The sequence below is a fragment of the Oenanthe melanoleuca genome, chromosome 26 (genome assembly GCF_029582105.1).
Source record: "Oenanthe melanoleuca isolate GR-GAL-2019-014 chromosome 26, OMel1.0, whole genome shotgun sequence".
NCBI lineage: Eukaryota > Metazoa > Chordata > Aves > Passeriformes > Muscicapidae > Oenanthe > Oenanthe melanoleuca.
In genome coordinates, this window is record NC_079359.1 from 4,694,924 (window position 1) to 4,720,210 (window position 25,287).

Consider the following 25,287-nt stretch of genomic DNA (forward strand, 5'->3'; position numbering starts at 1 on the left):
CAGTTCTGGGATGTCACTGTCCCCATGGGGGCTGCAGTGTGAGCAGAGCTGGGAGCTGCTGGGTGGAGGACCAAGCTGAGCTGGGGTTTGTCTCCAGGACATGGTTTGACTGGGGGTGGAGAGGGGCAGAGCTGAGGCCCCACTCCAGCTCTGGCTCTAGGATCTTGTGAATGGGGCTGCTGTGGGCCAGGACTCCTCTCCCTTCTCTGTGTGTTCATCTCTCTTCCCCATCCTGCCTGCTGGTGCTCAGTGCAGGCAGCAGTGTTATCTTGCCTGCAGCTTCATTTCTTCCTCCTGGAGCCTGTCTGGAGCTGTCCCAGACCCCAGCCTGGGTCCAGAGTCCCCCTTTTTGGGCTGCTGGCACATCACCTTTGGCTAGGTTCCCTGTGCCTGCCCACAGCCTTCCCCACTCCTTCATCCCCCACGTGCCTCCGTCTCTCCTCTTCCCAGGTACTGGACATCTCTGAGCAACCTGGTGGCCTCTCTGCTCAACTCAGTCCGCTCCATTGCCTCTCTGCTCCTCCTCCTCTTCCTCTTCATCATAGTTTTTGCCCTGCTGGGCATGCAGCTCTTTGGGGGCAAGTTTGATTTCGAGGACATGAAAGTGCGGCGCAGCACGTTCGACAACTTTCCCCAGGCCCTCATCAGTGTCTTCCAGGTTTGGGGCTGTGGGAAGGGCAGTGGGGGCTGGAGGGCCGGGCTGGGGGGTCTCACCTGGGCTGGGGGTCTCCAGACAGGAGATAGGTCTCAAGGGGATGTGGGTTTGTGGGGATGATGTGGCTTTGAGACAGGAACAGGGAAATGCAGCTGGAGTAATTCAGTTCAGAAAGGAGGGTTTGACCTTGGGGCGGGAGCCAGAAGGGCAGGATCAGTCTGTGGGGCTCTGTCCTGCTCTGCTGTTGATGCTCTGAAGCCTGTTACTGCTCTGCTCCCAGATCCTGACTGGAGAGGACTGGAATTCAATCATGTATGATGGGATCATGGCCTTCGGGGGCCCGTCCTTTCCTGGCATGCTGGTCTGCATCTACTTCATCATCCTCTTTGTTTGTGGGAACTGTATCCTCTGCTGCAGAGCCAGGCCCAGGCTGGCACCCATCCCATAGCACCAAGTGCACGGGGCTGGGGAGGGGGGAGCAGGGGTCCCTCAGTGTTTGCCTTAAGCTTTTTGGTTCTGAACAGCAGTGGGATAAATCACAGGCTTCAGGGCTTGCACTGCTGGTGGCTGAAGGCTGGAGGGAGGCACATCTGGAGCAGATCTGGATGTCTGGCAGCCAAAGGGCAGCCAGCTCAGAGCTCAGTGCTCACAAGGGAATGGTGCTGGTTAGGGATCACCAGCCAGGGTTATCACAAGGGATAAACTCCAGGGAGGTTTCTAAGGGCACCCTGGAGACCACAGATGGCTCTGGCCACATCCTCCAGACAGGAGCCTAGTCCATGTCCTTAGCCCTGCTCCCCAGATATCCTCCTGAACGTGTTCCTGGCCATTGCAGTGGATAACCTGGCTGAGGCTGAGAGCCTGACCTTGGCCCAGAAGGCCAAAGCAGAGGAGCGCAAACGGAGGAAGATGTCCCGGTGAGCGCTGCCATCCCTGCCCTGGCAGCTCCCACGCCTGGAGTTTGGGTGGCAGGGGACACAGTGACCCTTCCCATGGCCCTGCCAGACCTCAGTTCCTGCTCTGCCCTCCTCTCTGCTTAGAGGTTACCCAGAGAAGTCTGAAGAGGAGAAGCAGACGCTGGCAAAGAAACTGGAGCAGAAATCAAAGGGAGAAGGGATTCCCACAACAGCCAAGGTCAGTTCTGGTGGAGGAGAGCCTTGGAGAGCTCCTGGGGGAAGCTCTGACTCCTCCTCCCAGCAGCCAGGATAGACAAAGGCCTGGAGCCAGCCTGGGTCTGGGCTCTGGACCAAAATCACTCCTTGCCATAGCATCCACTGGTGATGGGTGCTCTGGGTGATGGGGGCTGTCTGGGCCAGGCAGGACATGCTGCCTGGGGACACAGCTCCATTGCTGGGGATCCTTTTCCTCCAGTTCCTTGGCCACAGCCAGTTGTCTGTGGCTGTGCCACTGGTGCACACCAGTGTGGAGTGGAGCAGAGCAAGTCAGCAGCATCCCACCTCTCCCCATGTCCACACCAGCACTCCCCACATGCAGACCCCCTGTCCAGCTGTGCTGACTGTGCTGAGCTGCCTCTGAGAAGCATCTGGCCAGCAGCTACTCTCTATCCACTCCCCAGAGGTGCTCTCAGAAACTCACCCAGGAGTTGCTCCCTATCTTATTTTCCCCCAGCAATATTTGCATGGCTCCAGGCTCTTGCCCAGCACACATTCCTGTTTCCCATCCTCTTTGCTGCAGCTGCAGCATCCCCTTAGCAGGTTCCAACCAGCACTCCATGTGATGGTGCTGTGTGGGCCAAATGCAGAGATGCTGCTTGTCCCACATGGTTCCAAGATGAGAGGGTCTGGCCCACTGGCACGTGCAGCTGCACATCCTCCTCTCTGTCTCTCCCTTGTTTCAGTTGAAAGTGGACGAATTTGAATCCAATGTCAATGAGATCAAAGACCCCTACCCTTCTGCAGACTTCCCAGGTAAGGCCTGTCCCTGGCAGGGCAGCAGGAGGCTGAGGAGGCACTGCAGAGGGATGGTGTGTGAGGAGCAAAGGATGCAGTGAAAGGAATACCCTGAATACCAGGGTATTGAGGTCCTGGCTTGCATGCCAGATCAGGATCATGGATGGGAAGATTGTCCACAAGGCCATATTCCCTCTCCCTCTCTGGATAATTCTTTCCTTCTCATGGTCACCCTACAGGTGATGATGAGGAAGATGAGCCTGAAATCCCCCTGAGTCCTCGGCCACGTCCCCTTGCAGAGCTACAGCTGAAGGAGAAGGCTGTGCCCATGCCTGAAGCCAGCTCCTTCTTCATCTTCAGCCCAACCAACAAGTAGGCACTGCCCCTTGTGCTCTGGCACCAGCTGCTCACAGCAGGGTCCTGCTTGTGCATGGCAGCCAGTTCTGAAGGGAGCTCATGGGGAAAAGCCTTCTGTGTGGAAGGACAGACATCCTAGAGCCTTCCCATCCTCAGGTTTAGCCATAACCCTCTGCCTGCTGCCCCTGCAGCATCCCATGGCATTTCTGTCCCTGGCAGGTTTCGGGTCCTGTGCCACAGAACTGTTAATGCCACCTGGTTCACCAACTTCATCCTGCTCTTCATCCTGCTCAGCAGCATTTCCCTGGCAGCTGAGGATCCCATCCGGGCCGAGTCCTTCCGCAACAAGGTGCCCACAGGGATGTGGAGGTTTGCCATGGGTGGGGGAGACCTCATGGAGACTCCAAATAAACAGGGGTTTATTTGCCAGAGGCTTTTCCTAGGCTGGGATTCCAGCCCTGCCTCTGGGAGGGCAGTGCACTCTGGCAGGACAGGCTGGGTGTGCTTTCCATTCAGGGTGCAGCTGGGACAAGGTTTTACTGCTCCATGTCTCAGTTTATTTCTGGGTGACAAGATCCACCTGGCAGGGTGTGCAAGGTTATTTTGGTTTGGAACTGTGGTGGTTTATTGGGGAAAGAGACGTCCTGTGAGGCAGCAAACTGGACCTCTGGATGTGCAGTGCCCTGACACACACCCGTGGGAGCCACAGCTCCTGTCCCTCAAGGTACCAGTGGGACTGGCAGGGACTGGGGGATCTCACATGAGACAGCTTCCCAGGGCTCTTGGGGGTTTTGGGGATCAGATGCTTTCAGGTGAATCAGGTGGAACTCACCAGGAAAGGGAGAGCTTTGTCCCAGCTGCAGGCTGGGAAAATCAGCAAAGCTGGGGAAAGTTCAGGAGTTGTCTCAGTAGTGGGTTTGGAGACTCTGTGGAGCTAGTTGAGCTCTGCTGAGCTCCCCAGTGCACAGAGTGGACAGCTCCAGGATGTCTGAACATGTCACCCAAGCCTCATCCAGTGCTGGTGTCTCTGTCCTCAGATTCTTGGATACTTTGACATCGGTTTCACCTCTGTCTTCACAGTTGAAATTGTCTTGAAGGTGAGTCCATGGTCCTGCCATGAGCACGGCCCAGCACACAGGTCTAGACTGTTGTGGCCATGGGCACTCACACCCTTCAGGCATTCATGCTCCTGAAGGTCTCAGTGAGGAGAAGCTCCCAGCTGATCCTCCTGGGGGTTCATTCACACAGTCTGGGGGTGTGTGACTGTCCCAGAGGCTGTGTGTCCTCTCCAGTGAGTCAGCTGTGCTGTGACACAGGGACACATTTTTATTCTGACATGCCATTAAGAAAAAGAGAGGAAGAGAAAGCAGTGAAAGTCTGTGGCCAAAAGTCTCGGTCCAAACTGCTGCCACAGGCTGTTCCACTCCAAGAGCCTTTACTATTCTCTTCTTTAATTTTCTGACTGGCTGGGAGAGTTTTGTCTCCAGCCAGTGCTGCACAGAGAATTTCCACCTGAAGGCAGCTTCCTGCCTGGCTGCAGAGGTGTGAGCAGGACAGGCCATGGAGCTGGGAGAAGTCCCTTGTGCCTCCCACCCTTCCTCTGATGGAGGAACCATGTCCCTGAGCCCTGCCCAGCCTCTTTCCTAACCCTTCTGCTCCCCAGATGACAACCTACGGTGCTTTCCTGCACAAAGGCTCCTTCTGCAGGAACTCCTTCAATATCCTTGACTTACTGGTGGTGGCTGTCTCCCTCATCTCCATGGGAATTGAGTAAGCACCTCCCTGTTCCAGAGTGGCCCCAGGCTGTTCAGGCTGTGGGGCAGCTGGGATGGGGTGGAGAAGGAGCAGCCAGGCAATGGCTGCCCATGTGTCTGTACTGTCGTGTGTAGGGGCATGGACACCTGGCAGGCAGGCCCACAAACCGGCCAAGGAGGTCAAAGAACACTCCTTGAGTGTCAAACATCTATGGGTAGAAATTCAGTTTGGATCTGCTTTCCCCAGCTGCCAGTGCCACTTGTCCTTATGTGGGGTGGTGACACGTGTGTGTGTCCCTGCCATCCCCTACCCCTCACTGCTGGCCCCACCTGCCCTCCTTGGCCTCTTGGTGGGGTTGTGCCAGCCCAGCCTGGGCAGGGAAGTGGCCCCAGCTCAGCTGTGCCTTCTCCCAGGTCCAGCACCATCTCTGTGGTGAAGATCCTGCGGGTGCTGAGGGTGCTGAGGCCTCTGCGAGCCATTAACAGGGCCAAGGGGCTGAAGGTGAGAGGCTGGGCAGGGCCCTCCTGCCAGGGCAGTCCTGCAGGAGCTGTGTTCCCATGCCCTGCTCCCAGTTCCCACCACCCCTGTCTGGAAGGTGCCCAGTCCCTCTGCTCTCCTGCAGTGGGAGGGTGTGGGACACACACAGGGCCTTGCCCAGCTGTGGCCACATCTGCACTGCCCCTCACTCTGCAGCACGTGGTGCAGTGCGTGTTCGTGGCCATCAAGACCATTGGGAACATTGTGGTTGTCACGACCTTGCTGCAGTTCATGTTTGCCTGCATTGGAGTTCAGCTCTTCAAGGTGGGTCATGTCTCAGGTGGGATCTCCTGCTCCAGCACGTCCAGGCCAGTCCTGACATCACCTTGGGGTGGTGGGGTCAGCACAGGCTGTGTGACCTGGAGGATCTCGTGCAGTGGGAGAGGGCAGGAGGAACCCAGGTTCTGTCAGGTCCAGACACCTGTAAAGGACCTGACTGCCCACCTCCCTTCCTGCCTCAGTTTCCTCTTCCTAAGGCAGCAGGCACTGACTGATTTCCTCTGTGCTTTGGTTGTGAAGGGTTTCCTTTCTCACAGCACTGCTCCTGCTCTCTGGGCCTCAGCTGCTCTGAGGCAGAGCTCACTTTTGTTCCAATAACTGAGATTAAATTCTGAGCTGATGTGGGAAGACACCCAGCAGACTGAGCAGAATTGTCAGCATACCTTAGCTCTATTTAATTCTCTGGTTACTGCTTTCTTTCCTGTTTTCAAACTGACTCCCAGATAGGGTGAGCTGGGTAGGTCCTGCTCAGGGCCATGGGAGGTTTGCTCCCATCACCAGGCAGGGTTCTTGATCTCAGCCTGGGGCTGAGCCAGGTGTGCCATGGCTCTGGAAATGCTTTGTGAGCTGGGCTGGGTTGGCAGGCACGGTGGGGAGCCCAGCCATGGTGGGAGGCCAGAGCCTGCAAGGAGGGGGTGAGGGGGGACTGACTGAGGGCTGGGAAAAGGTCTAAACTCCCCAGGGCTTCTAAACCTCCCCAGTGCAGTGCTGTGGCCACTTCTGGTCTCTGTTGAACGCAGGGCAAGTTCTACAGGTGCACAGACCCCTCCAAGCTGACGGAGAAGGAGTGCAGGTAAGAGCTCTCTGCAGCTCCCAGGTGGGCACTGGCCAGGTATGGGAGCTGGGGGGATGTGGTGGGGAATGCTTGTGTATGGGCATGCTGCATCCAAAACGTGGATCTGAGCTATACTCCAGCTCTCCCTCTCACTGGGGTAAATCAGGAGTGAGCACAGAGCTGTGCCCCCTCCCATGGATCAGGAGTGAGCACAGGGCTGTGTCCCCTCCCATGGATCAGGGCAGAGCACAGGGCTGTGCCCCTTCCCATGGATCAGGGGCAAACACAGGGCTGTGCCCCCTCCCATGGATCAGGGCAGAGCACAGGGCTGTGCCCCCTCCCAGGGATCAGGGCAGAGCACAGGGCTGTGCCCCCTCCCAGGGATCAGGGCAGAGCACAGGGCTGTGCCCCTTCCCATGGATCAGGGGCAAACACAGGGCTGTGTCCCCTCCCAGGGATCAGGAGTGAGCACAGGGCTGTGTCCCCTCCCAGGGATCAGGGCAGAGCACAGGGCTGTGCCCCCTCCCATGGATCAGGGGCAAACACAGGGCTGTGCCCCCTCCCAGGGATCAGGATCAAACACAGGGCTGTGCCCCCTCCCATGGATCAGGATCAAACACAGGGCTGTGCCCCCTCCCATGGATCAGGATCAAACACAGGGCTGTGTCCCCTCCCATGGATCAGGGCAGAGCACAGAGCTGTGTCCCTTCCCATGGATCAGGATCAAACACAGAGCTGTGTCCCCTCCCAGGGATCAGGGCAGAACACAGGGCTGTGCCCCCTCCCAGGGCAGAGCACAGGGCTGTGCCCCCTCCCAGGGCAGAGCACAGGGCTGTGCCCCCTCCCAGGGCCCAGGGCTGGGCTGAGGGGTCCCTGCCATGGGCTCTGTGTCCCCTCTGCTGCAGGGGTCAGTTCATCAACTACGTGGACGCAGACCCCACGCAGATCGAGGTCCAGGACCGTGTCTGGCTGCACAGCGACTTCCACTTCAACAACGTCTTCTCTGCCATGATGTCACTTTTCACAGTCTCCACCTTCGAGGGCTGGCCAGAGTGAGTCTCTGCTGGGGGAAGGTCTGGTGGGAGCAGGGCACTGCCATGGGCAGTGAACAAGAGCTGTGCAGGCTGAAATCAGGACCAGTGCCCCTGGCAGTGGCTGTGCAGGTCACCCAAGCAGCCCTGTGCCACCATTGCTGGATGTCCCCAAAGCTCTGTAACCTGCAAGAGGAGACTTGGTCTTTCCCACCTGTCCTGGTGTGAAGGACAGGTGTCTGCCAATAAAGGCAGAAGCTTCTCTTTGAGATGGAGAATGTAAACCTCCTCCCTCCAAATTATTATCATTTTGAAATGAAGATGCTCTCAGGCAAAGATAGGGGAGTTAGGAATAACAGTTCTTTACTAGGAAAATTAAAATAGAAATACAGTATTACAAAGAACAATCCCCAAACCCTGCCAGAGTCAGAATCCAAGCTGACACCCGTCAGTCAGTCAGGGTGTTGGCACAGTCCCATTCAATGGTGGCTGCATCCTCCTGCAGGGGCAGATGTGGTTCAGCTGGAGCAGTGGTTTTGTAGAAAAGTGCGGTTTTCCTCTGAAGGTCCAGGGATGATGTGGAAAGGTCTGGTGTTTCTTTGGAATCCAGTGGAAAGACGGATAACCTGCTCTTCAAAATCTCAGATTTTTCATTTAAGTAGGAAAGGCTTGGCTCCTCCCCTGGCTGGAGCATCTCCCAGTGGGATGATGGAATTTTATCAGTCATGCCCTGGGACTCAGTGGCCATGAACAGGAGATATCTCCTGGAGGGAGGATGGGCTGTGGGAAGATAAAGATGATTGCCCAGCTGGTTTAAAGCTGGCCCATGAGCAGATAATGTGTGCCAGGAGATAAGGAAATCACTATTCCCCCTGCTTCAACAGCTGGTGATAGAATGCACATTTCTGGCCACATTAACCCAACACACCACCCAATCAGGATTTCTGTTGCCTCAATTTCCCTCCTGCAGGCTGCTGTACATGGCCATTGACACCAATGCTGAGGATGCAGGCCCTATCTACAACTACCGGGTGGAGATTGCAATGTTCTTCATCATCTACATCATCCTCATCGCCTTCTTCATGATGAACATCTTCGTGGGCTTTGTCATCGTCACCTTCCAGGAGCAAGGGGAGAATGAGTACAAGAACTGTGAGCTGGACAAGAACCAGGTAATGGGACTGTGGAGGACCAGCCTTGGTCTGGCACTGCTGGGGCTGGCTGGTTTGGATCAGCCCTTCCTTGTGGTGACACTGCTGGCACAGATGGGTGCAACCTGCCCCAGGCCTGTTTGCTGCTGGGCAGGGCCAGCTGGACCCATGTGCAGCACAAAACAAGCCTGAGGGAAGGGCAGAGGGGACCAGAAACAAGGAATTTCCTGGGCAGGTGGGGTGCCCAGAGTGAGCTGGAGCAGAGGGCTGTGCCCAGTTCTGGCAATATGGGTGTGCTGGAGTCCAGCAAAGAGCCACTGAGATGATGGAGGGTCTGGGAGTCAAGTCTGGTGCTGAGAAGAGAAAGCTCATAGGACTCTGACCTAAGGCTATAAACACTGATGGGAAGGCAGAGAGGAGACTGAGCCAGGCTCTTTTCACTTGTGCTCAGTGACAGGAAAAAATGCAATGGGCACAAACTGAAGAAAACAAGAAATTCCATTTAAACATTAATTTTTATTTTTTTTTAATGGTGATGGTGGCCAAGCACTGGAAAAGGTTGCCCAGAGAGGCTGTGAAGCCTCCATCTTTGGAGCTATCTAAAACCCAACTGCTCAGGGCAGCATGTTCCAGTTGGCCCTGCTTTGGGCAGGAAACTGTGACTACACATCTCCAGAGGTGCTTTCTGCTGCCAGCACTTCTGTGATGCTGCCATCCTGGCTGGGGACAGCAAGGCTGAAAGCAGCAGAGGCATTGGCAGAGGATGTTGGATACCCTGGGGAGGACATTGGACACTGGACAGGGGCAGCTACTGGCCCAGAGTGCTGCCATGCTCCTGGGGGTGCCAGGGTGATGTGAGCCACACAGAAACCCAGCAGGGATGGCCCTGGGCTGCTGGGGAGCCCCAGGCCTGCACAGCCATCCCAGTGCCCCCTGCACCCCTGGCTCGTGTGGGGTATTCAGGTGCTCTAAGCTGGTGCTGAGACACCCTGGGGAAATTCTGGGACAAGCAGGCAGGCTCTGGGATGGAGGGGCCAGGCCAAGGGCAGCATGGAGGCAAAAGGTGGCATTGGAAGCTTGTCCCATGTGGGTGCTCTGGGGTGCTTTTGCAGGAAGCACAGTGATTTCACAACCCACTGCTGTACCTGGCCCATACCCGTGGGTGGGCTGGGAGAGAAGGGCTCTCCAGCTTGGGTCTGTGGGGATGTGCAGTGTTGCTGGTGGTTCTGATGTGGGAATCCTTAAAATGGGAGGGTTTTGAGAAAGCAGGCCTCAGAAACAGCAGAGCTGTCATTAGAGCTCAGCACAGCCAGATTTGCCAGCAGACAAGTTATATGAGATGCAGAAAGCAAGGACAAACAAAACAATGGTCTGTGCAGTAACACTTGGCTAGAATTAGCCCCTGAGCTGCTGGGGCTGTGCCTGCAGTGGGTCAGAGCTGCCTGCTGCTCCCCAGCGCCAGTGTGTGCAGTACGCGCTCAAGGCTCGCCCGCTGCGCCGCTACATCCCCAAGAACCCCCTCCAGTACCAGATCTGGTACGTGGTCACCTCCTCCTACTTCGAGTACCTCATGTTCTTCCTGATCCTGCTGAACACCATCTGCCTGGGCATGCAGGTGAGGGCACAGGGCTGCTGCAGGGCTGGCTGTGGGATGTGGGGGTGTTTGCTTTTGGTGTGATGGGGCAAAGTGGGGCTGGTGGGATGTGGGGAGCACAGAGAAGGGGCTGCAGGGGGTGTCTTGGTGTGAAGGACAGGTGTCTGCCAATAAAGGCAGGAGCTTCTCTATGAAATAGAGAAAGTAAACCCCCTCCCTCCAAATTATTATAAATTTGAAATTAAGAGGCTCTCAGGCAAAGATATGGGAATTAGGAATAACAGTTCTTTACTAGGAAAATTAAAATAGAAATACAGTATCACAAAGAACAATCCCCAACCCCTGCCAGAGTCAGAATCCAAGCTGACACCCGTCAGTCAGTCAGGGTGTTGGCACAGTCCCATTCCATGGTGGCTGCATCCTCCTGCAGGGGCAGATGTGGTTCAGCTGGAGCAGTGCTCCTGGAGAAGGTGCAGTTTCCTCTGAAGCTCCAGGGATGATGTGGAAAGGTCTGGCTTTCCTCTGGGATCCAGTGGCAAAGGCTGCTCTGGTGTTCCAAATCTCAGTTTTTATCTGGGTAGGAAAGGCTTGGCTCCTCCCCTGGCTGGAGCATCTCCCAGTGGGATGATGGAATTTTATCAGTCATGCCCTGGGACTCAGTGGCCATGAACAGGAGATATCTCCTGGAGGGAGGATGGGCTGTGGGAAGATAAAGATGATTGCCCAGCTGGTTTAAAGATGGCCCATGAGCAGATAATGTGTGCCAGGAGATCAGGGTCACTGCCCCACCCGGCTGCAGCAGATGGGGACAGAATCCACATTTCTGGCCACACCAACCCAACACAGGGGGGAAATTTCCTTTTTGCTGAGCCATAGGCGTGGCTGTGGGAGGGGGCTCTGCATCCAGCACACATCTCTGAGCTCAAGTGGAGGCTGGATCTGCCAGCTAATGGCTCTTTCTGCCTTATCCTCAGCATTACAACCAGTCTGAAGAGATGAACCACATCTCAGACATCCTCAACGTGGCCTTCACCATCCTCTTCACCCTGGAGATGGTCCTCAAGCTCATGGCCTTTAAAGTCAAGGTGAGAGAAGAGCATGACCAGCACAGAAGGCAGCCCAGGCCAGGGGCTCCATTTATCCTGCACTGGGCATCTCTTGAGCACAAGCTCCCCTGGCCCTGCAGCTCCAGAGAACCCTTTGCAATACCCTTAGGGATCCCCATAGTCCTTGGAGTTTCTGGGAGGACTGCTGCTTGTCAGGGCTACCCTTGCTGGCCATTATTGTCACCTTCAGTGCCATGTCCACAGTGGGGTCATAGCTCCAGCCATCCTGATCCACCCTCATTTCACTGCATGGACCAAATAACAGACAGGACCAAATAACAGAGCAGAGGGTGCAAGCTCTGACCACCCCCCCTTCTTCTGAGGGTCAGAGTCACTGAAGAACCTTCTGGCACCCCTCCCTCTGGGCTCTGTCTCCTCCTTGACTTACACCCTTGCATATTGACTCTTCTTTGGCTCCTCCCTCACAGGGCTACTTCGGAGACCCCTGGAATGTCTTTGACTTCCTCATAGTGATTGGCAGCATCATTGATGTCATCCTCAGTGAGATCGATGTAAGTGTCCAGGGCTGGGGCAGGGCACTGTCCCCACCCAAGCACCTGCCCTGGGATGAGGCAGGAGTGCTGGGATGGTGTCCAGCTCTGCAGGGGGATCCTCTCCTCTCCTCTCCTCTCCTCTCCTCTCCTCTCCTCTCCTCTCCTCTCCTCTCCTCTCCTCTCCTCTCCTCTCCTCTCCTCTCCTCTCCTCTCCTCTCCTCTCCTCTCCTCTCCTCTCCTCTCCTCTCCTCTCCTCTCCTCTCCTCTCCTCTCCTCTCCTCTCCTCTCCTCTCCTCTCCTCTCCTCTCCTCTCCTCTCCTCTCCTCTCCTCTCCTCTCCTCTCCTCTCCTCTCCTCTCCTCTCCTCTCCTCTCCTCTCCTCTCCTCTCCTCTCCCCTCCCCTCCCCTCCCCTCCTGGGCACAGCCCTGCCCTCTGAGGGTGCCACAGCAGGGCACACAGGTGGGTCAGTCCCTCGTGGTCAGTGTGGCTCCTTGCTCACCCAGATGCTGCCTGTGCCTATCAACAGTCACCTCACCCTGTCCCTGAGCCTCAGGGATGGTGGGGCTCTGCCTGCCCTTCCCTGTGCCCTCCCCTCCTCCCCAATTCCCATCTTACCCTTCCTTCTGTGTCTGTGTTGTCTTCTTGTGTCACCACCCCTCCCTCCCTGTCCTTCCTGCCTCACTTCTGTGACTCTCTTCTTCTCTTGACAGACTATTCTTGCCCCCAGTGGTGGATTGTACTGCCTGGGTGGAGGCTGTGATGGCACTGTAAATACCAGCTGCATGTGCCTGCCGTGCATCCTGCTCCCTCAGGCCTGTGGCCAGCATCTGCATGTGCCCTGCATGGCACTGTCATGTCACTGTCACTGTCACTGCCATTGTCACTGTCACTGTCACTCCAGACCCAGCTGTAACTCTGAGAGGTGTCTGGGGTGTCACCACACACACACACACCCCTTCCCACCTGAGGGGTGCAAGGCTGTTCCCCAGCCCTCCTGGGCCCATCTGAAAGCCCAGCCCATCCTCCACCATCCATCCCCTGGAACTGCCTTTCCAGCTGTAGGGCAGGAAATCTGTCCTTGGTCCTTCCCCCATCACCTGGCCTGAAGGGCTGCAGCCTCTGAGAGCCAGAGGAATGGTGAGAGGGGCAGTCCCTGCCCTGTGCCTGCCCCAGAGCTGGCTGTGTCCCCTGGGTGCAGCCCAGTGTCCTGGGGGCTGAGTGGGCCAAGCCTGCACTGGTGGCCAAGGACCAGCAAGGGGTGCAGGGGCAGGGGGGTGTCCTGGGGTGGTCTGGAGATGTGGGGGGAGCTGGCTGCAGGCAAGCACGTGCCAGAACCTCTTCCCTGGGAACTGCAGAGTGCACAGGACACTGCCCAGACCCCAGTGCTGGGGATGGGGGGCACTGGGGCTGTTGGGATGTCCTGACCACTGCACTCACTGCATGGGCACGAGGCACCAGGAGAGCCAAAGGCAAAGGAAAGAGGTGGGAGAGGAGCTGGAGCTTTTCAGTGCAGCCCTGGGAACTCAGAAATGTGATACTGAGGAAGGTGGAGCTGCTGGGGGGTGGTATTTCCAGCTGGATTTTATTGCCCTGAAATAGCTGGGAGTGAGTGGCCTGGGTGATGGGAGTGAGGGGGGTCCCTGGGAGCAGTAAAGCTCTGGCTGGCTAAGGGGGCAGTGGGAAAAGCATCCCAAGCAGTGATGGAGGGCAGGCAGGCAGTGCCAGGAGGGTCTGTTCATGGCTCCTGGCTCATGGCACAGAGACTGTGCCCTGCTGGGGCTATCAGGGGAACAGTGACCAAGCTCCCAGAATTCCAGCCACTGTTAGGGACTTCCAGACAAACCCAGTCCTTCCAGACAAACCCCTGGGTCTTTCAGGCCAGGAGCTGTGCCTCTTGCCTCACCTCCTGCCTGCCCACTCTGCCCTGGGCCCCTGGCTGTTCACCCCACAGAGGGTGGGCACCCCTGCCTGGCCAGGTCACTGGGCAGCACCCCACAGACACCTCTCTTCAGTCCCTCCTTTGGTGAAAGTCCTGCTGTAACGTTCTCAGAACAGCCCTTCTCTGCTCAAACAGCTGCCATTAACCCTTCCTGTGCCTGGTGCCCCCCCTACACCTCACCCTACAAACACAGGATGTGCTGGGCAAGACCCTGCTGGGACTAAGCCTGTCTGTGGTGGCCCTGTGACCCTCACAGCTCTCCCAGGCCGTGTGGCAGCATGCCTTCCTCCCTTCCTGCATTATCCCAGTGCCAAAAGTGTGAGCATGGGGGCCTGGGGAGATGAGGTCCCTGGGAGGGCTGGGGAAGAAGTGCCAGGGGGAAAAGTGGCAGCACATCTTTGATGCTGTGTGCAGGCAAGAACACTGTGACTGCTGCCTGGGGGAGGGATCTCGTTACCCTTGCTCACCCCAGGGCCTGGAGCCCCTGCCTGGGAAGTCTGGGGGCTGCAGCACTCTCTGTCTCAGCTGCTGTGCTCCCCTGCAGGACCCTGATGACAACTCCCGTGTCTCCATCACTTTTTTCCGGCTGTTCCGGGTGATGCGTCTGGTGAAGCTGCTGAGCCGAGGTGAAGGAGTCAGGACCCTCCTGTGGACCTTCATCAAGTCCTTTCAGGTCTGCCAGGAGCAGGGCTCCCCTCCCAGACCCACCCATGCCATGGGCTGGCAGCACGAGCAGCCCACGCCCTGTCCCTGGGCTGGGTCTGACACAGCCATGGCTCTTCTGTCACAGGCTCTGCCCTACGTGGCCCTGCTGATTGTGATGCTTTTCTTCATCTATGCTGTGATTGGGATGCAGGTGAGGGGCACAGGGCAGGGGGTGGGAGTTGGTCTCCATCAGATGCCCTGAGCCTGATGGAGCTGGGGAGGTGGGACAGGCAGGGACTGGTTCCTCTGTTAGTCCCTCTCTGGAACTTTGCACTTTGCACCGTGGGTGATGCCTAAAGAAGTTGCCTGGAGCAGAGGCTAGACAGTGTTAAATGAATAAAGCAGGGATTTATTAAAAGGCCTTCAAAGAATTCACATTGGGCAGTACAAGAGCCTGGCTGTGGCTCCACCCAAGATGGATCCCAGACATGAGTTTTCACATTTTATAATTTTGTGTCCATTTCCATATTGGGGTTCATTGTACAATTCCAGCTCTAGGTTGTGCAGTCCCATCCTCCCAGATTCTCTCCTCAATTCACTGTTCTTTGCACTTTTTGGGGCTGAAGCTGCAGCAGTGTCCTTGGTTCTGGGGCTGGAAAAGGATTGTTTTGTCTGACTGAGCTGTGAGAACTTGCTTACACTTTACATGAGGTTCAGAGTCACACACCAATGCAGTGCAGAATCTGAAAAATATAAAAGCTAAAACTCAATGGGACCTGTTTGCCCCCCCAGCAGCCTCCTGTCCCTGGGCTTCAGCTGAGGCACCTGGCAAAGATCACCTGGGGAGTCAATGGCACAACTTAGACACACGGGCACCACTTGTTCAGAGACCTTGTCTCCTTGGCCCAGATGAAGTGCAGCTTTACTCAGGGGTGTTTTCAGCACTGGCAGCAATGCCCAAATAGCTTCTAAGCCCCAGAGCACCCACACCCCAATCTCAATCTATTTTGGGGATGCCCAAAGCCAAATAAACAAGAGGAAGTGGAGCTCAGGCACCAGAGGTGCCCTGGAGGGTGGTGGGTGCCAAAGAAAGGATGGCACACTGTGAATCCCACTGTGATTTACAGATGTTTGGGAAGATTGCCATGGTGGATGGGACCCAGATCAACAGAAACAACAACTTCCAGACCTTTCCACAGGCTGTGCTGCTGCTCTTCAGGTCAGTCTGTCCTGTTGTGTAAGCAGCTCCAGAAGGAGCTCTGAGCCTGTGGGAATGCCCAGCTTGGAGTGAGGGAGGACCAGCATTTCAGTACCTGATTTCTTTTTTGTCCCACAGAAGGATCTCCTGCAGCAGCAGGAGCATTTCAGGAGAGGCTGTGGGTTTATTTTACTTGGTGTGGCTGGGCTGCCAGAGAAAGGGGCAGTTTGGGGTTGCTATTCTGAATATTTCCTTCCCAGACTAGGTTTTAATTTGTGAATTGTGAGGAAACTCATGGGAAGCAGAAGCTCAGCCCAAGGCTTGCCTTGACTCCAGACACCTTCTGCAGCTTTCAGTGGCCCTAGAGCAGCAAGCCCAGATCCTGACTGCTCCTTCCCTGGGCTCAGCCTCCCTGCATGCCAGAGCAGCAGGGAGCAGCAGGTGTGCCCTGTCCCCAGGTGTGCCACCGGAGAGGCGTGGCAGGAGATCCTGCTGGACTGCAGCTACGGCCGGCGCTGCGACCCCGAGTCCGACTACGCCGAGGGCGAGGAGTTCACCTGTGGCACCGGCTTTGCCTACTTCTATTTCATCAGCTTCTACATGCTCTGTGCCTTCCTGGTATGCTGGCTCCCCCTTGGCAGCCACCGTGGGGTTAGTTCTGTCATGGGCTGTGCCCACAGCAGCTCCCAGCCCACATCCCCAGCCGTGCTGGAAACAGGCACTGCACTCCTGGGGGATCCACACTGAGTTTGTCCCCACAGCCTCTGTGTGCTGCCTCCCAGCTGTGTTTGTGCTGGCCTTGGTGAGGGTGGAGAGGGACAGGATGCTGGTGTGCTTGTCCTTTCCCACGACCTGCTCGAGCAGCAGCTTCCTCTCTGCATGGGAAGATCCCCACTCAGCATCCTCTGATTGCAGGAGATCCCCAGCCCCTTCTGCCCCAGAGCACTCTGCCCATGGTCTCCTAGTGCTGCTCTCTCCCCCCTGACTGGGGTCTCTCTCCCTAACTGGGTCCTTCCCATCTGTGTCTCTGCCCTCAGATCATTAACCTCTTCGTGGCTGTCATCATGGACAACTTTGACTACCTGACCCGGGACTGGTCCATCCTGGGGCCGCACCACCTGGACGAGTTCAAGCGGATCTGGGCTGAGTACGACCCCGAGGCCAAGTGAGTGTTGGTGTGGGCACGGGGAGGCTGTTCCATGGGGTGGGGCACAGGCATGGCAGGCTGAGCTGTGCCCCTGCCTGCCACTCTCAGAGGTGGATGTGTGTGAGGGTATGACCTCCAGTGCTCTAGGCACCAACTTCATCAGGTAATTCTCTAAGAAAGCAAGCAGCTAATAGTTGCTAAAAAGGTTATTTATTGCAGAAGCACATCAGACTCCAAGGCACTGTCACAGACATCAAAGTCCTTACTAAGTTTAGTTGAGAGTCCCAAGTTGAAGCAGGAGCTGTTCCCAAAGGTCCCAGTGGGGCTGGTGTCAGTGCAGCAGCTCCTGTTTTCTTCCTGGGTGTTGATGGCAAGAAAAACAGTGGCAGCAAAGCAGAAAGGCAAGAAAAGCAAAAGGCACTAACTCTCCCCAATACTAACTCTTATATAGGATTTTCCCAACAAGCTAAGATGCAAGCTCAGACCTCAAACTACTCTTTAAACTATTAGAATTCTAGTTTCTTAGCACACCAGGTTATGTATAACATTACACATCGAATCTATCTTGTTCTATCTAAGCAATGTTAGCAATATTCTTACTATAACTCTATTATATCTAAGTCCTGTCTACAGCTGTGGGCCTGGAGCCTCTACTGAAGATATCACTATATTTCAACCTTCAATAGAACAATAAGCTACTACTGTGGAATTCAGACCTTTTACATACTAAAAGCACTACAGCTCCTACTAAAACTTACTGACTTATTTCTACTTTATGTCTAAGTGGTTTAATATACTTCAGTCCACCCAAAGCCTTTAATTCAACCTCTGCACCTTGATTCCTCCTTGGAGGATTCAGAGAATCCCCTAACTCACTGACTCCAACAGATGTGGATGTGCCAGGGTTGATTCACATCTGATAAAAGCCATCAGGAAATTTGGGCACATAAGACTTTCAGTTCCCTCTTCATCCAGCTGTGGTGAGGCTGCCAGCTCTCCCCATGCCACTGCACACCTTTGGCTGCTCCCCAGTGCCACAGGGAGCAGCTGCTTTCCCAGGAGGAGCAGAGGGAAGAGTAGGGACAGGAGCACGGGACAGATCCCAGGATCAGCCCCCAGGGCACATCCCCAAGGGGCAGATCCCAGGTTCAGCCCCCAGGGCAGCTCCCCAATGGGGCAGATCCCAGGATCAGCCCCCAGGGCAATCCCCAATGGGGCAGATCCCAGGATCAGCCCCCAGGACACCTCCCCAAGGGGCAGATCCCAGGATCAGCCCCCAGGGCAATCCCCAATGGGGCAGATCCCAGGATCAGCCCCCAGGGCTCCTCCCCAATGGGGCAGATCCCAGGATTAGCCCCCAGGGCTCCTCCCCAGTGGGGCAGATCCCAGGATCAGCCCCCAGAGCACATCCCAGGATCAGCCCTCAGGACACCTCCCCAAGCTGCTGTCAGGCAGATCTCCTGCCCCACTGCTGAGCTGGTGTTTCCTCTGCAGGGGGAGAATCAAGCACTTGGATGTGGTGACTCTGCTGAGGCGTATCAACCCTCCCCTGGGCTTTGGGAAGTTCTGCCCACACCGTGTGGCCTGTAAGGTGAGAGCCAGGGGGTGAGAAGGTGTGTGAGCACAGGGACACTGTCCCAGGCTGTCACTGTGTCCTCCTGGCAGAGGGGGACAGTCCAGCCACTCCCAGTGCTTACACCCTGCTCTGACCTCTCCTTTCTAGTGAGGGGTTCAGGGACAAGGAGGTGCCACTGACCTGCACAGAGCTGATAGTGCTTAGAGAGAAGGAAACCCCAATTTTCTTAGCCACTTTTCCTGGCTTAGCTCATTCTGAGCAAGCCCAGGGCCTGTGTGAGGCTCATGTGTAACATCATGGGCAGGAGCTCAGGCACTGCTGGAATCCCTCCTGGGTTTTGGGCAAACACATCAGGAGATTTGATCCCCAGATCCCTCACAGCAGCCTGGAACATGTTTTGGAGTGGGGAGTGCAATGCAAAATCACTCCCATCTCTCTGAGAGCAGCTGGGGGGAGTCAGCCTGGAGAAAAGGAGGCTCAGAGCTCTTCTTGCTCTCTGCAACTCCCTGGTTGAAGCCAGGTGGGAGTCTGTCTCTTCTCTCCAGTACAAGAGGAAACAGTCTCAAGCTGCACCATGAGAGGTTTAGGATGGATATTAGGGAAATTTTTTTCACAGAAAGATTGGTTGGGCCCTGGGACAGGCTGTCCAGGGCAGTCATGGGTTACACCTGGAGGTGTTAAAGCTGTGGATGTGGTGCTTGTGTACAGGGATTTTCTGGTGGCCTTGGCAGTGCTGGGGGAACGGTTAGACCTGATCACAGAATCACAGAATCACAGAATCACAGAATCACAGAATACTGAGGTTGGAAGAGACCTCCAAGATCATCGAGTCCAACCTATGTCCTAACACCTCAACTCAGAGTCTAGACTACAACATGGCACTAAGTGCCATGTCCAGCCTTTTCTTGAGCACTTCCAGAGATGGTGATTCCACCCCCTCTCTGGGAAGAGCATTCCAGTACTTTATTATTCTTTCAGTGAAAAATTTCTTCCTAACATCCAACCTGTACCTTCCCTGACGTAGCTTGAGACCGTGTCCTCTGGTTCTGTCAGATGCTGTCTGGTGGAAGAGATGGCAGATCTTACAGATCTTTTCTGACCTCCACAACTGTGTGACTCCATGATTTTCTCCACCTGTGTGGGTTAGCTCTGCCCATCACTCGCCCTGGTTCAGTGCTGGATCAGGATGTCACTGCCTCTGTGGCAGCTGTGCTGCAGGAGTGCTGCAGGGCAGGGCTGGGAGGGCAGCCCAGGCAGTGGGCTGGGGGCTGGCAGTGTCCCCAGCCCAGCTGTGGTTCCCTTGCAGCGCCTGGTGTGCATGAACATGCCCCTGAACAGCGACGGCACCGTCACCTTCAACGCCACGCTCTTCGCCCTGGTCAGGACAGCCCTCAAGATCAAGACAGAAGGTGAGCACTGACCTTGGCTGCCCCTGCAGCTGGCAGGACCTGCCTGGGGGTGGCTTTATCCCCAGCCATCTCTTCTGGTGGTGTTGGACATTGAGTTGTGCAGCTTTAAGGCTGGTTCCAGGAGTGAAGGGGGAGAGCAGAGGTGCAGAGAAACCAGGACATCACACACCATTGCCCCACAGGCCAGGGGGCTCAGAGCACTCGTCTGTGGGATCAGACCCTGTGGGCAAACCCTCAGCTCTGTTCTCATCACCCATCTCTGTGGGGCCTGGCACTGCTCAGCCCGAGCCAGGAGGATTTATCAGCTTTGGCCCACGTGCTGCAGCCCTGAGGAGTGAGCCAGTGCCACCAGTGCCACCAGTGCCACCCTGAACAGCTTAGTGGGGCTGCTCCAGCTCCCATCCTCTGAATTTAGCTGTTCTGGGGAGGAGCTGCTTTCACCCCTTCCTTGCCAGCAGATAGTTTGCTGAGCTTTGCTGTGGGAAGGTGTCTCAGCAGCTTGTTTCTGTGCTGAGAGCAGCTCTGGGCTGGGCAGCCAGCTGTGGCAGGGCTCCTGGCATCAGTGTCCTCCTGCAGTGGGGCACAGTGCTTCCCTCTGGCTGGGGTGGGGACGTGGCAGCCTGGGACAAGCACAGGAGATCTTGGAGATAGACTGGGGTTTCAGGAATGACCAAAGAGGAGGTCAAAATCCATAAAATATTCTGGCTAAAATGAAACTAAGCTCATTTTTGTTGGGTGGGGAGACAGAGAGGATCTGTCACACCCTCCAGGAGATTGTCTTCACTCCTGTTGACATCCCTGGGAATGAACTGCTCTGTCCTGCTGGCTTTCCTCCCAGGTAATTTTGAACAGGCCAATGAGGAGCTCAGAGCTATTATCAAAAAAATCTGGAAGCGAACGAGTATGAAGCTCCTGGACCAGGTCATCCCACCCATCGGAGGTACGGCACCGGGGCACTGCCAGGGGACAGCAGCTCCTGCTCAGGCTCTGAATCACAACCTTGCCTTCCTCCCTGCAGATGATGAGGTGACAGTGGGAAAATTCTATGCTACTTTCCTGATCCAAGAACATTTCAGGAAATTCATAAAGCGCCAGGAGGAATATTATGGGTACCGGCCCAAGAAAAACCCTGTGGAGATCCAGGTTGGTGGAGATTCTCCCTGGAGGCAGGCAGGGAGTTCTGCAGGTCAGGGAAAAGGCTTCCCCCAGCCTGGGGAGGTCCAGGGTGGCCCAGAGAGCTGCAGGGGAGGTGGGGTGCCCCAAATGAACCAGCACTGTGTGGCCATGAGTCCCCAGCACTGAGTGTGACCTTGGTGTCCAGGGTGAAGAAAGCCAAGGAGGGTTTTGACTCTCTGCTCCTCTGACTCCAGTTGTAGACAGGCCTTGGCAGGATCTGCTGCCTCACTAAGTAGTTTTAGTTGGAAACCCCCACCACAGGTATTGTCTGTGCCAAATGCTGCTCATCCAAGCCCTTACCCACTGCTCTGCTCCAATCCCAGGGCCTTCTCCCTCTTCTCCCCTTAGCAGGGTCTGGATATTCCATGTGCCTGGTGTTCCCTGTGTTCTCTCAGCCTTACAGAGCACCAGCTGGAGGGAGGGACACTGTGGCTGGCCTTGGGTGGGACACTGCAGTCAGACAAGCTGCACTGAGGGGTGCTGGCAGAGGATTTCTGTGCCTGGCCAGAAATAGCCTCTCCTGACTTTGTATGGAGGAAATCACCTGTAGAGATAAAAGACCAGGCCCCAAAGGTGCAAAGCAAGGAAAAGAGCCAGGTCCCAGGTCAGGGACAGAGGCCCCAGCTGCCCTTGGCTGTCAGCAGCCCAACCCTGCTCAGGCTGCCCCTGCACTCCCTTTTGGGGGACAGGAACTGGGGACAGCTGTGCAGCTCAGGAGCAGTGCCACCCAGCCCAGAGCCAGCTGCAGGCAGGACACAGGCCAGGCTGGTGTGCCTCATCACATTTCCCTCCCCAAAGACCAAGCTGAGGGGTGATGGGGCACAGCCACACCTGCCCTGCCTTCCTGTCCCCTCCAGGCTGGGCTGAGGAGCATTGAAGAAGAAGCTGCTCCCGAAATCCACCGAGCCATTTCTGGGGACTTGACTGCAGAGGAGGAGCTGGAAAGAGCCATGGTGGAGGCTGCCATGGAGGAAGGGATCTACAGGGTGAGTGCAGCCCTCAGGGCACAGCACAGCTTGGTGGGCCCTGATTTCAGAGTGCTGGTGGTGGGTCAGCCTGGCTGCTAGCACTGTGGTCAGCCTGCAGGGTGTGGGTCACAAGGATGATCAGCACCTCTTTCCTTTCTGTGAGCATCAGGACATCCTAGTTGTGTCATCTTGGGCAAGCTGCTCTCTGCCTCAGTTTCCCCTCTGTGAAAGGACCCAGCCCACGTGCCTGGCAGGGCTGTGCTGGATGTTTACCTGCTGGTTTGGAGGTTCCCACTCAGGCTAAGGCAGGAGAGCTCTGGTGTCACAGGAATTGATTCAGTTCCAACTCCCTGGGAGTCTCCAAGACAGCCTGGGCAGCTGTGTCCAGAGGTGCCACCACCTCAGGCTGTCCCACAGAGCTGACAGGATTTGCATGGCCAGCAACCCTCAGTGCCTCAGTTTCCCCACCTGGGCAGGGAGGCTTTTGGGACCGTGTGGTCTGCAAGGCCTGAGCAGAGCAGTCACTATTTCCACATGGGAATGGCCCCAGAGCAGCCTGGAGCTCCAGCTTCCCCCCTGATGCCCTCCTGTTGGTTGCAGAGAACAGGTGGCTTGTTTGGCCAGGTGGACAGCTTCATGGAGCCCAGCAGCCCCCTGCAGCCCCAGGTGGCCAGCCAGAGGCCCCTGCAGTTCACTGAGGTGGGCACTGAGGACCTCGACTCTCCTGTGTTCCTCGATGACTTCTCCCAGGAGGGCAACACCAACATCAACAATGCCAACAGCAGCAGCTGCCTGGAGGGGTAAGGGCAGCCAGCCTGGGTGTGCAGGCAGGGAGGGCAGTGCTGGCCATGGGGTCACTGCATTGCCATGGGGTCACTGCACTGCCCTGGGGCCACTGCATGGGGCCACTGCCCTGCCATGGGGCCACTGCATTGCCATGGGGCCACTGCCCTGACACTGCCCTGCCCTGGGGCCACTGCCTGCCCTGGGGCCACTGCCCTGCCACTGCCCTGGGGCTGTCCTGGCAGCTGGCTGCACCCTGGCCCACCCAGGACTCCCATCCATCACTCCTCCATCCCAGTGCCATGAGGATGGAGGTGGACAGCAGGGCTCCAGGGATTGCAGGAACCTTCCCTCCCCCTCCCCTGCCAATCTCTGAGGGCCAAGGCCCAGGCTGGAGCCACCAGACTGGGCACAGGCAGAAGGGACAAATGACCAGTGTAAGAGGATGTCCTCAGTCTCCTTCCTGGGGTCTCCACCTTGTTCATCATTCCAGCTGTCCCCCAGTCTGTCCCCCGGGCTGGGGAAGGCGGGGGCTGTCCCAGGTGGGGCTGGGCTCAGGTGGTCTCCACTGAGCTGAGCCCTGCCTGCCCTGCAGGCTGCAGTACGAGGACGAGGTGCTGAGCAGGACGCTGCCGGCAGCACGCAGGCGCCCGGCCCGGGGTGAGTCTGGTTTGCTCTCTGGGGCACTGGGACCAGCCCAGGGGCCAGGGCAGGGGGAAGGGGCTGATGGTGGTGGGTGGATGGAGGAGATGCAAGCCCCAGTAAGTTGGAGGTTTGCTGAGAGCGCTGAGCTGAGCAGGGTCTCTCTGAGAGCTCCAGGAGACCCTTCTGCCCTTTGAGGTGATGACACATGGAGACAGTGCCTCAGGCTGGGGCAGCACTGACCACCCCAGGGCAGCAGGGCCACCAGACCATGTTTGTTTCCTTAAACAGGGACTTTGGGTGCAGCTGAATGCTTTGTTTCCCCCAGCCTAATGAGCCCATTCCTGTCTCTGTTTGGCAGAGATCCTCGCTCCTGTGCCCATCTGATGTCCCTCCTTTCCCTCCCACAGGGCACAACCGCCCCATACCCATGGAGAGGCTGAGCAGGAGGCCAGGGGCCTCCTCTGGGGGTCCCTCATCACCAGGGCCACCCCTGCCCCAGCAGGTAAAGGGGCAGTGCAAGTCCAGAGGGGACATTTAATGTGGGGGACACAGCTGGGCCTGCCCCCGTGCTGGGAAAGGCTGTGCTGGGGAGGAGGCACTCTCCAGGCTCATTGTGTGAGTCCAGCCTTGCTGGAGCTTTTCTCTTGGACCAGCCTGGAATGGAGCTGGGCTCCCACCCTGCTGCTGCAGCAGTCATGGCAGCTCCTGGGAGCTGGAGCAGCTGGAAGCACATTCCTCTGGCTGCCCATCCCAGCCAGGGCTGGCAGAAGGGTGCATCAGATTTGCCCCCGTGCTTCCTTTGCTGGCCACAGTGCCTCATGCCTGGCATGTGCCAGGGCAGGGGGCCAGGGCTGGTTCCCAGCTCTCTGTTCACATGGCCCTGCTGGTCACCCAGGGGCTCCAGCAGGATGGCATTGCCTGTCCAGGCACTGGACAGAGGACAGAGCCTGCAGCCCCACACTAACATGGGAGAGGCTTTGCCTGGGCAGTGTCCCAGCACATGTTGCAGCTCTGTGCTACTCTCACCCAGCTGCCCACAGAGCGTGGCACTGTGACAGGAACAGCATCCAGCTCAAGGTTCCAGCACAGAGAAACTGGTGAGCCTGGAACATCCTCCACTCCAGCCATCACCTTCCTCATTCAGGAGGTAAGGCAGGGGCACAGCCTGGCAGAGAATGGCAGAGGATGGCAGGGAATTCAGGGATACCATGCTTATGCCATGGTGGGAGACTGGGCAGCAGAGCTTAGCTGCAAGCACAGAGGGCAGAGGGTGGGTATCTGCAGCCAGGGCAGCTCCCCAGGCTCTGCTCTCACCTTCTGCACAGGCTCTGATCTCCGGAGGCCTCGGGGCTCTGGCCCGTGACTCATCCTTCCTAGCAGTGGCCAGGGATGAGATGGCAGCCAGCAGCCAGCTGGAGATGGATGAAATGGAGAGAGCAGCTGTGGAGCTGCTAAAGGGAAGAGAAACACTGCAGGGCACACAAAGTGGCTCTGTCCCAGCGGACACCTCAGCTGGCAGATCCCCAGGACTCGGTGCAGCTCCCTCCCAAAACACCATCAGTGCCACTCTGCTGTGAGCTGCCTGCTGCAGTGGCCCAGGGTGCTGCCACAGGGGTGCTGCAGCACAGCCACACTGTTCCTGCTCCTGCCTGTGCTCCTGGGACACTCTGGCCAGCTGTGCTATTGCTTTTGGGACAGGTCTGGGCTGCTGGTGCAGAGCAGGACAATGCTGTTCCAGCGGGTCCTGCAAGAGCTGGACAGGTCATTAAAGTGTTCCTGCTGTGTGACCCTGGTGCCCCTCCCCTCCTTCCTCTGCCATGCTGCCTGCACAGCCAGTGGAGGGGCTGCAAATGCACATTAACAGAGCTGGAAGTGATTCATGTGGCAGCCTCCAGTCCAGTGCTTTGAGGTTGCCAAGTTCTGGGGATCTCCTGGTATCCCAGCAGCTGGACCCTGCATCCTCATGCCTGTGCTGGAGCCTGCAGCCTCCTGCCTGCAGCCAAGTCTGGCCTGTGAGGAGGGGATGTGCCAGGGGCTGGGCAGCAAAATGGGTCTGGGGCCTTCTTAGCTGGCAAACTGGGAATGGGGCAGAGGTGTGAAAGCATGTTCAGGCTGGGGCAGCAGCCCTAGGGCTGGCCAAGAGGAGAGTTGGGCACT

General features: G+C 56.9%; 1 protein-coding gene across 2 annotated transcripts in view; it reads left to right on the forward strand.

The window, feature by feature from the left end:
* The window catches only part of CACNA1S (calcium voltage-gated channel subunit alpha1 S), a 39,783-nt gene extending 14,866 nt beyond the window's left edge, over nt 1-24,917 (forward strand). Inside the window, exons 12-44 of one of the 2 annotated variants that reach the window (XM_056511196.1) lie at nt 451-658; nt 936-1,056; nt 1,458-1,572; nt 1,696-1,789; nt 2,514-2,583; nt 2,805-2,937; nt 3,142-3,271; nt 3,960-4,019; nt 4,586-4,692; nt 5,091-5,178; nt 5,371-5,478; nt 6,234-6,286; nt 7,174-7,320; nt 8,270-8,471; nt 9,907-10,065; nt 11,019-11,129; nt 11,579-11,662; nt 12,355-12,411; nt 14,128-14,256; nt 14,374-14,439; nt 15,356-15,447; nt 15,885-16,044; nt 16,464-16,591; nt 18,068-18,164; nt 19,456-19,558; nt 20,397-20,498; nt 20,577-20,701; nt 21,592-21,720; nt 22,303-22,502; nt 23,081-23,145; nt 23,538-23,632; nt 24,161-24,277; nt 24,456-24,917. In XM_056511196.1, coding sequence (XP_056367171.1) covers nt 451-658; nt 936-1,056; nt 1,458-1,572; nt 1,696-1,789; nt 2,514-2,583; nt 2,805-2,937; nt 3,142-3,271; nt 3,960-4,019; nt 4,586-4,692; nt 5,091-5,178; nt 5,371-5,478; nt 6,234-6,286; nt 7,174-7,320; nt 8,270-8,471; nt 9,907-10,065; nt 11,019-11,129; nt 11,579-11,662; nt 12,355-12,411; nt 14,128-14,256; nt 14,374-14,439; nt 15,356-15,447; nt 15,885-16,044; nt 16,464-16,591; nt 18,068-18,164; nt 19,456-19,558; nt 20,397-20,498; nt 20,577-20,701; nt 21,592-21,720; nt 22,303-22,502; nt 23,081-23,145; nt 23,538-23,632; nt 24,161-24,277; nt 24,456-24,707 — 3,907 coding nt within the window. In that variant the 3' untranslated portion in view covers nt 24,708-24,917. Of the gene's footprint in view, nt 1-450; nt 659-935; nt 1,057-1,457; nt 1,573-1,695; nt 1,790-2,513; nt 2,584-2,804; nt 2,938-3,141; nt 3,272-3,959; nt 4,020-4,585; nt 4,693-5,090; nt 5,179-5,370; nt 5,479-6,233; nt 6,287-7,173; nt 7,321-8,269; nt 8,472-9,906; nt 10,066-11,018; nt 11,130-11,578; nt 11,663-12,354; nt 12,412-14,127; nt 14,257-14,373; nt 14,440-15,355; nt 15,448-15,884; nt 16,045-16,463; nt 16,592-18,067; nt 18,165-19,455; nt 19,559-20,396; nt 20,499-20,576; nt 20,702-21,591; nt 21,721-22,302; nt 22,503-23,079; nt 23,146-23,537; nt 23,633-24,160; nt 24,278-24,455 lie in introns of both variants that reach the window. The other variant, XM_056511197.1, reaches the window with a different exon arrangement.
* Nucleotides 24,918-25,287: the final 370 nt, after the last annotated feature.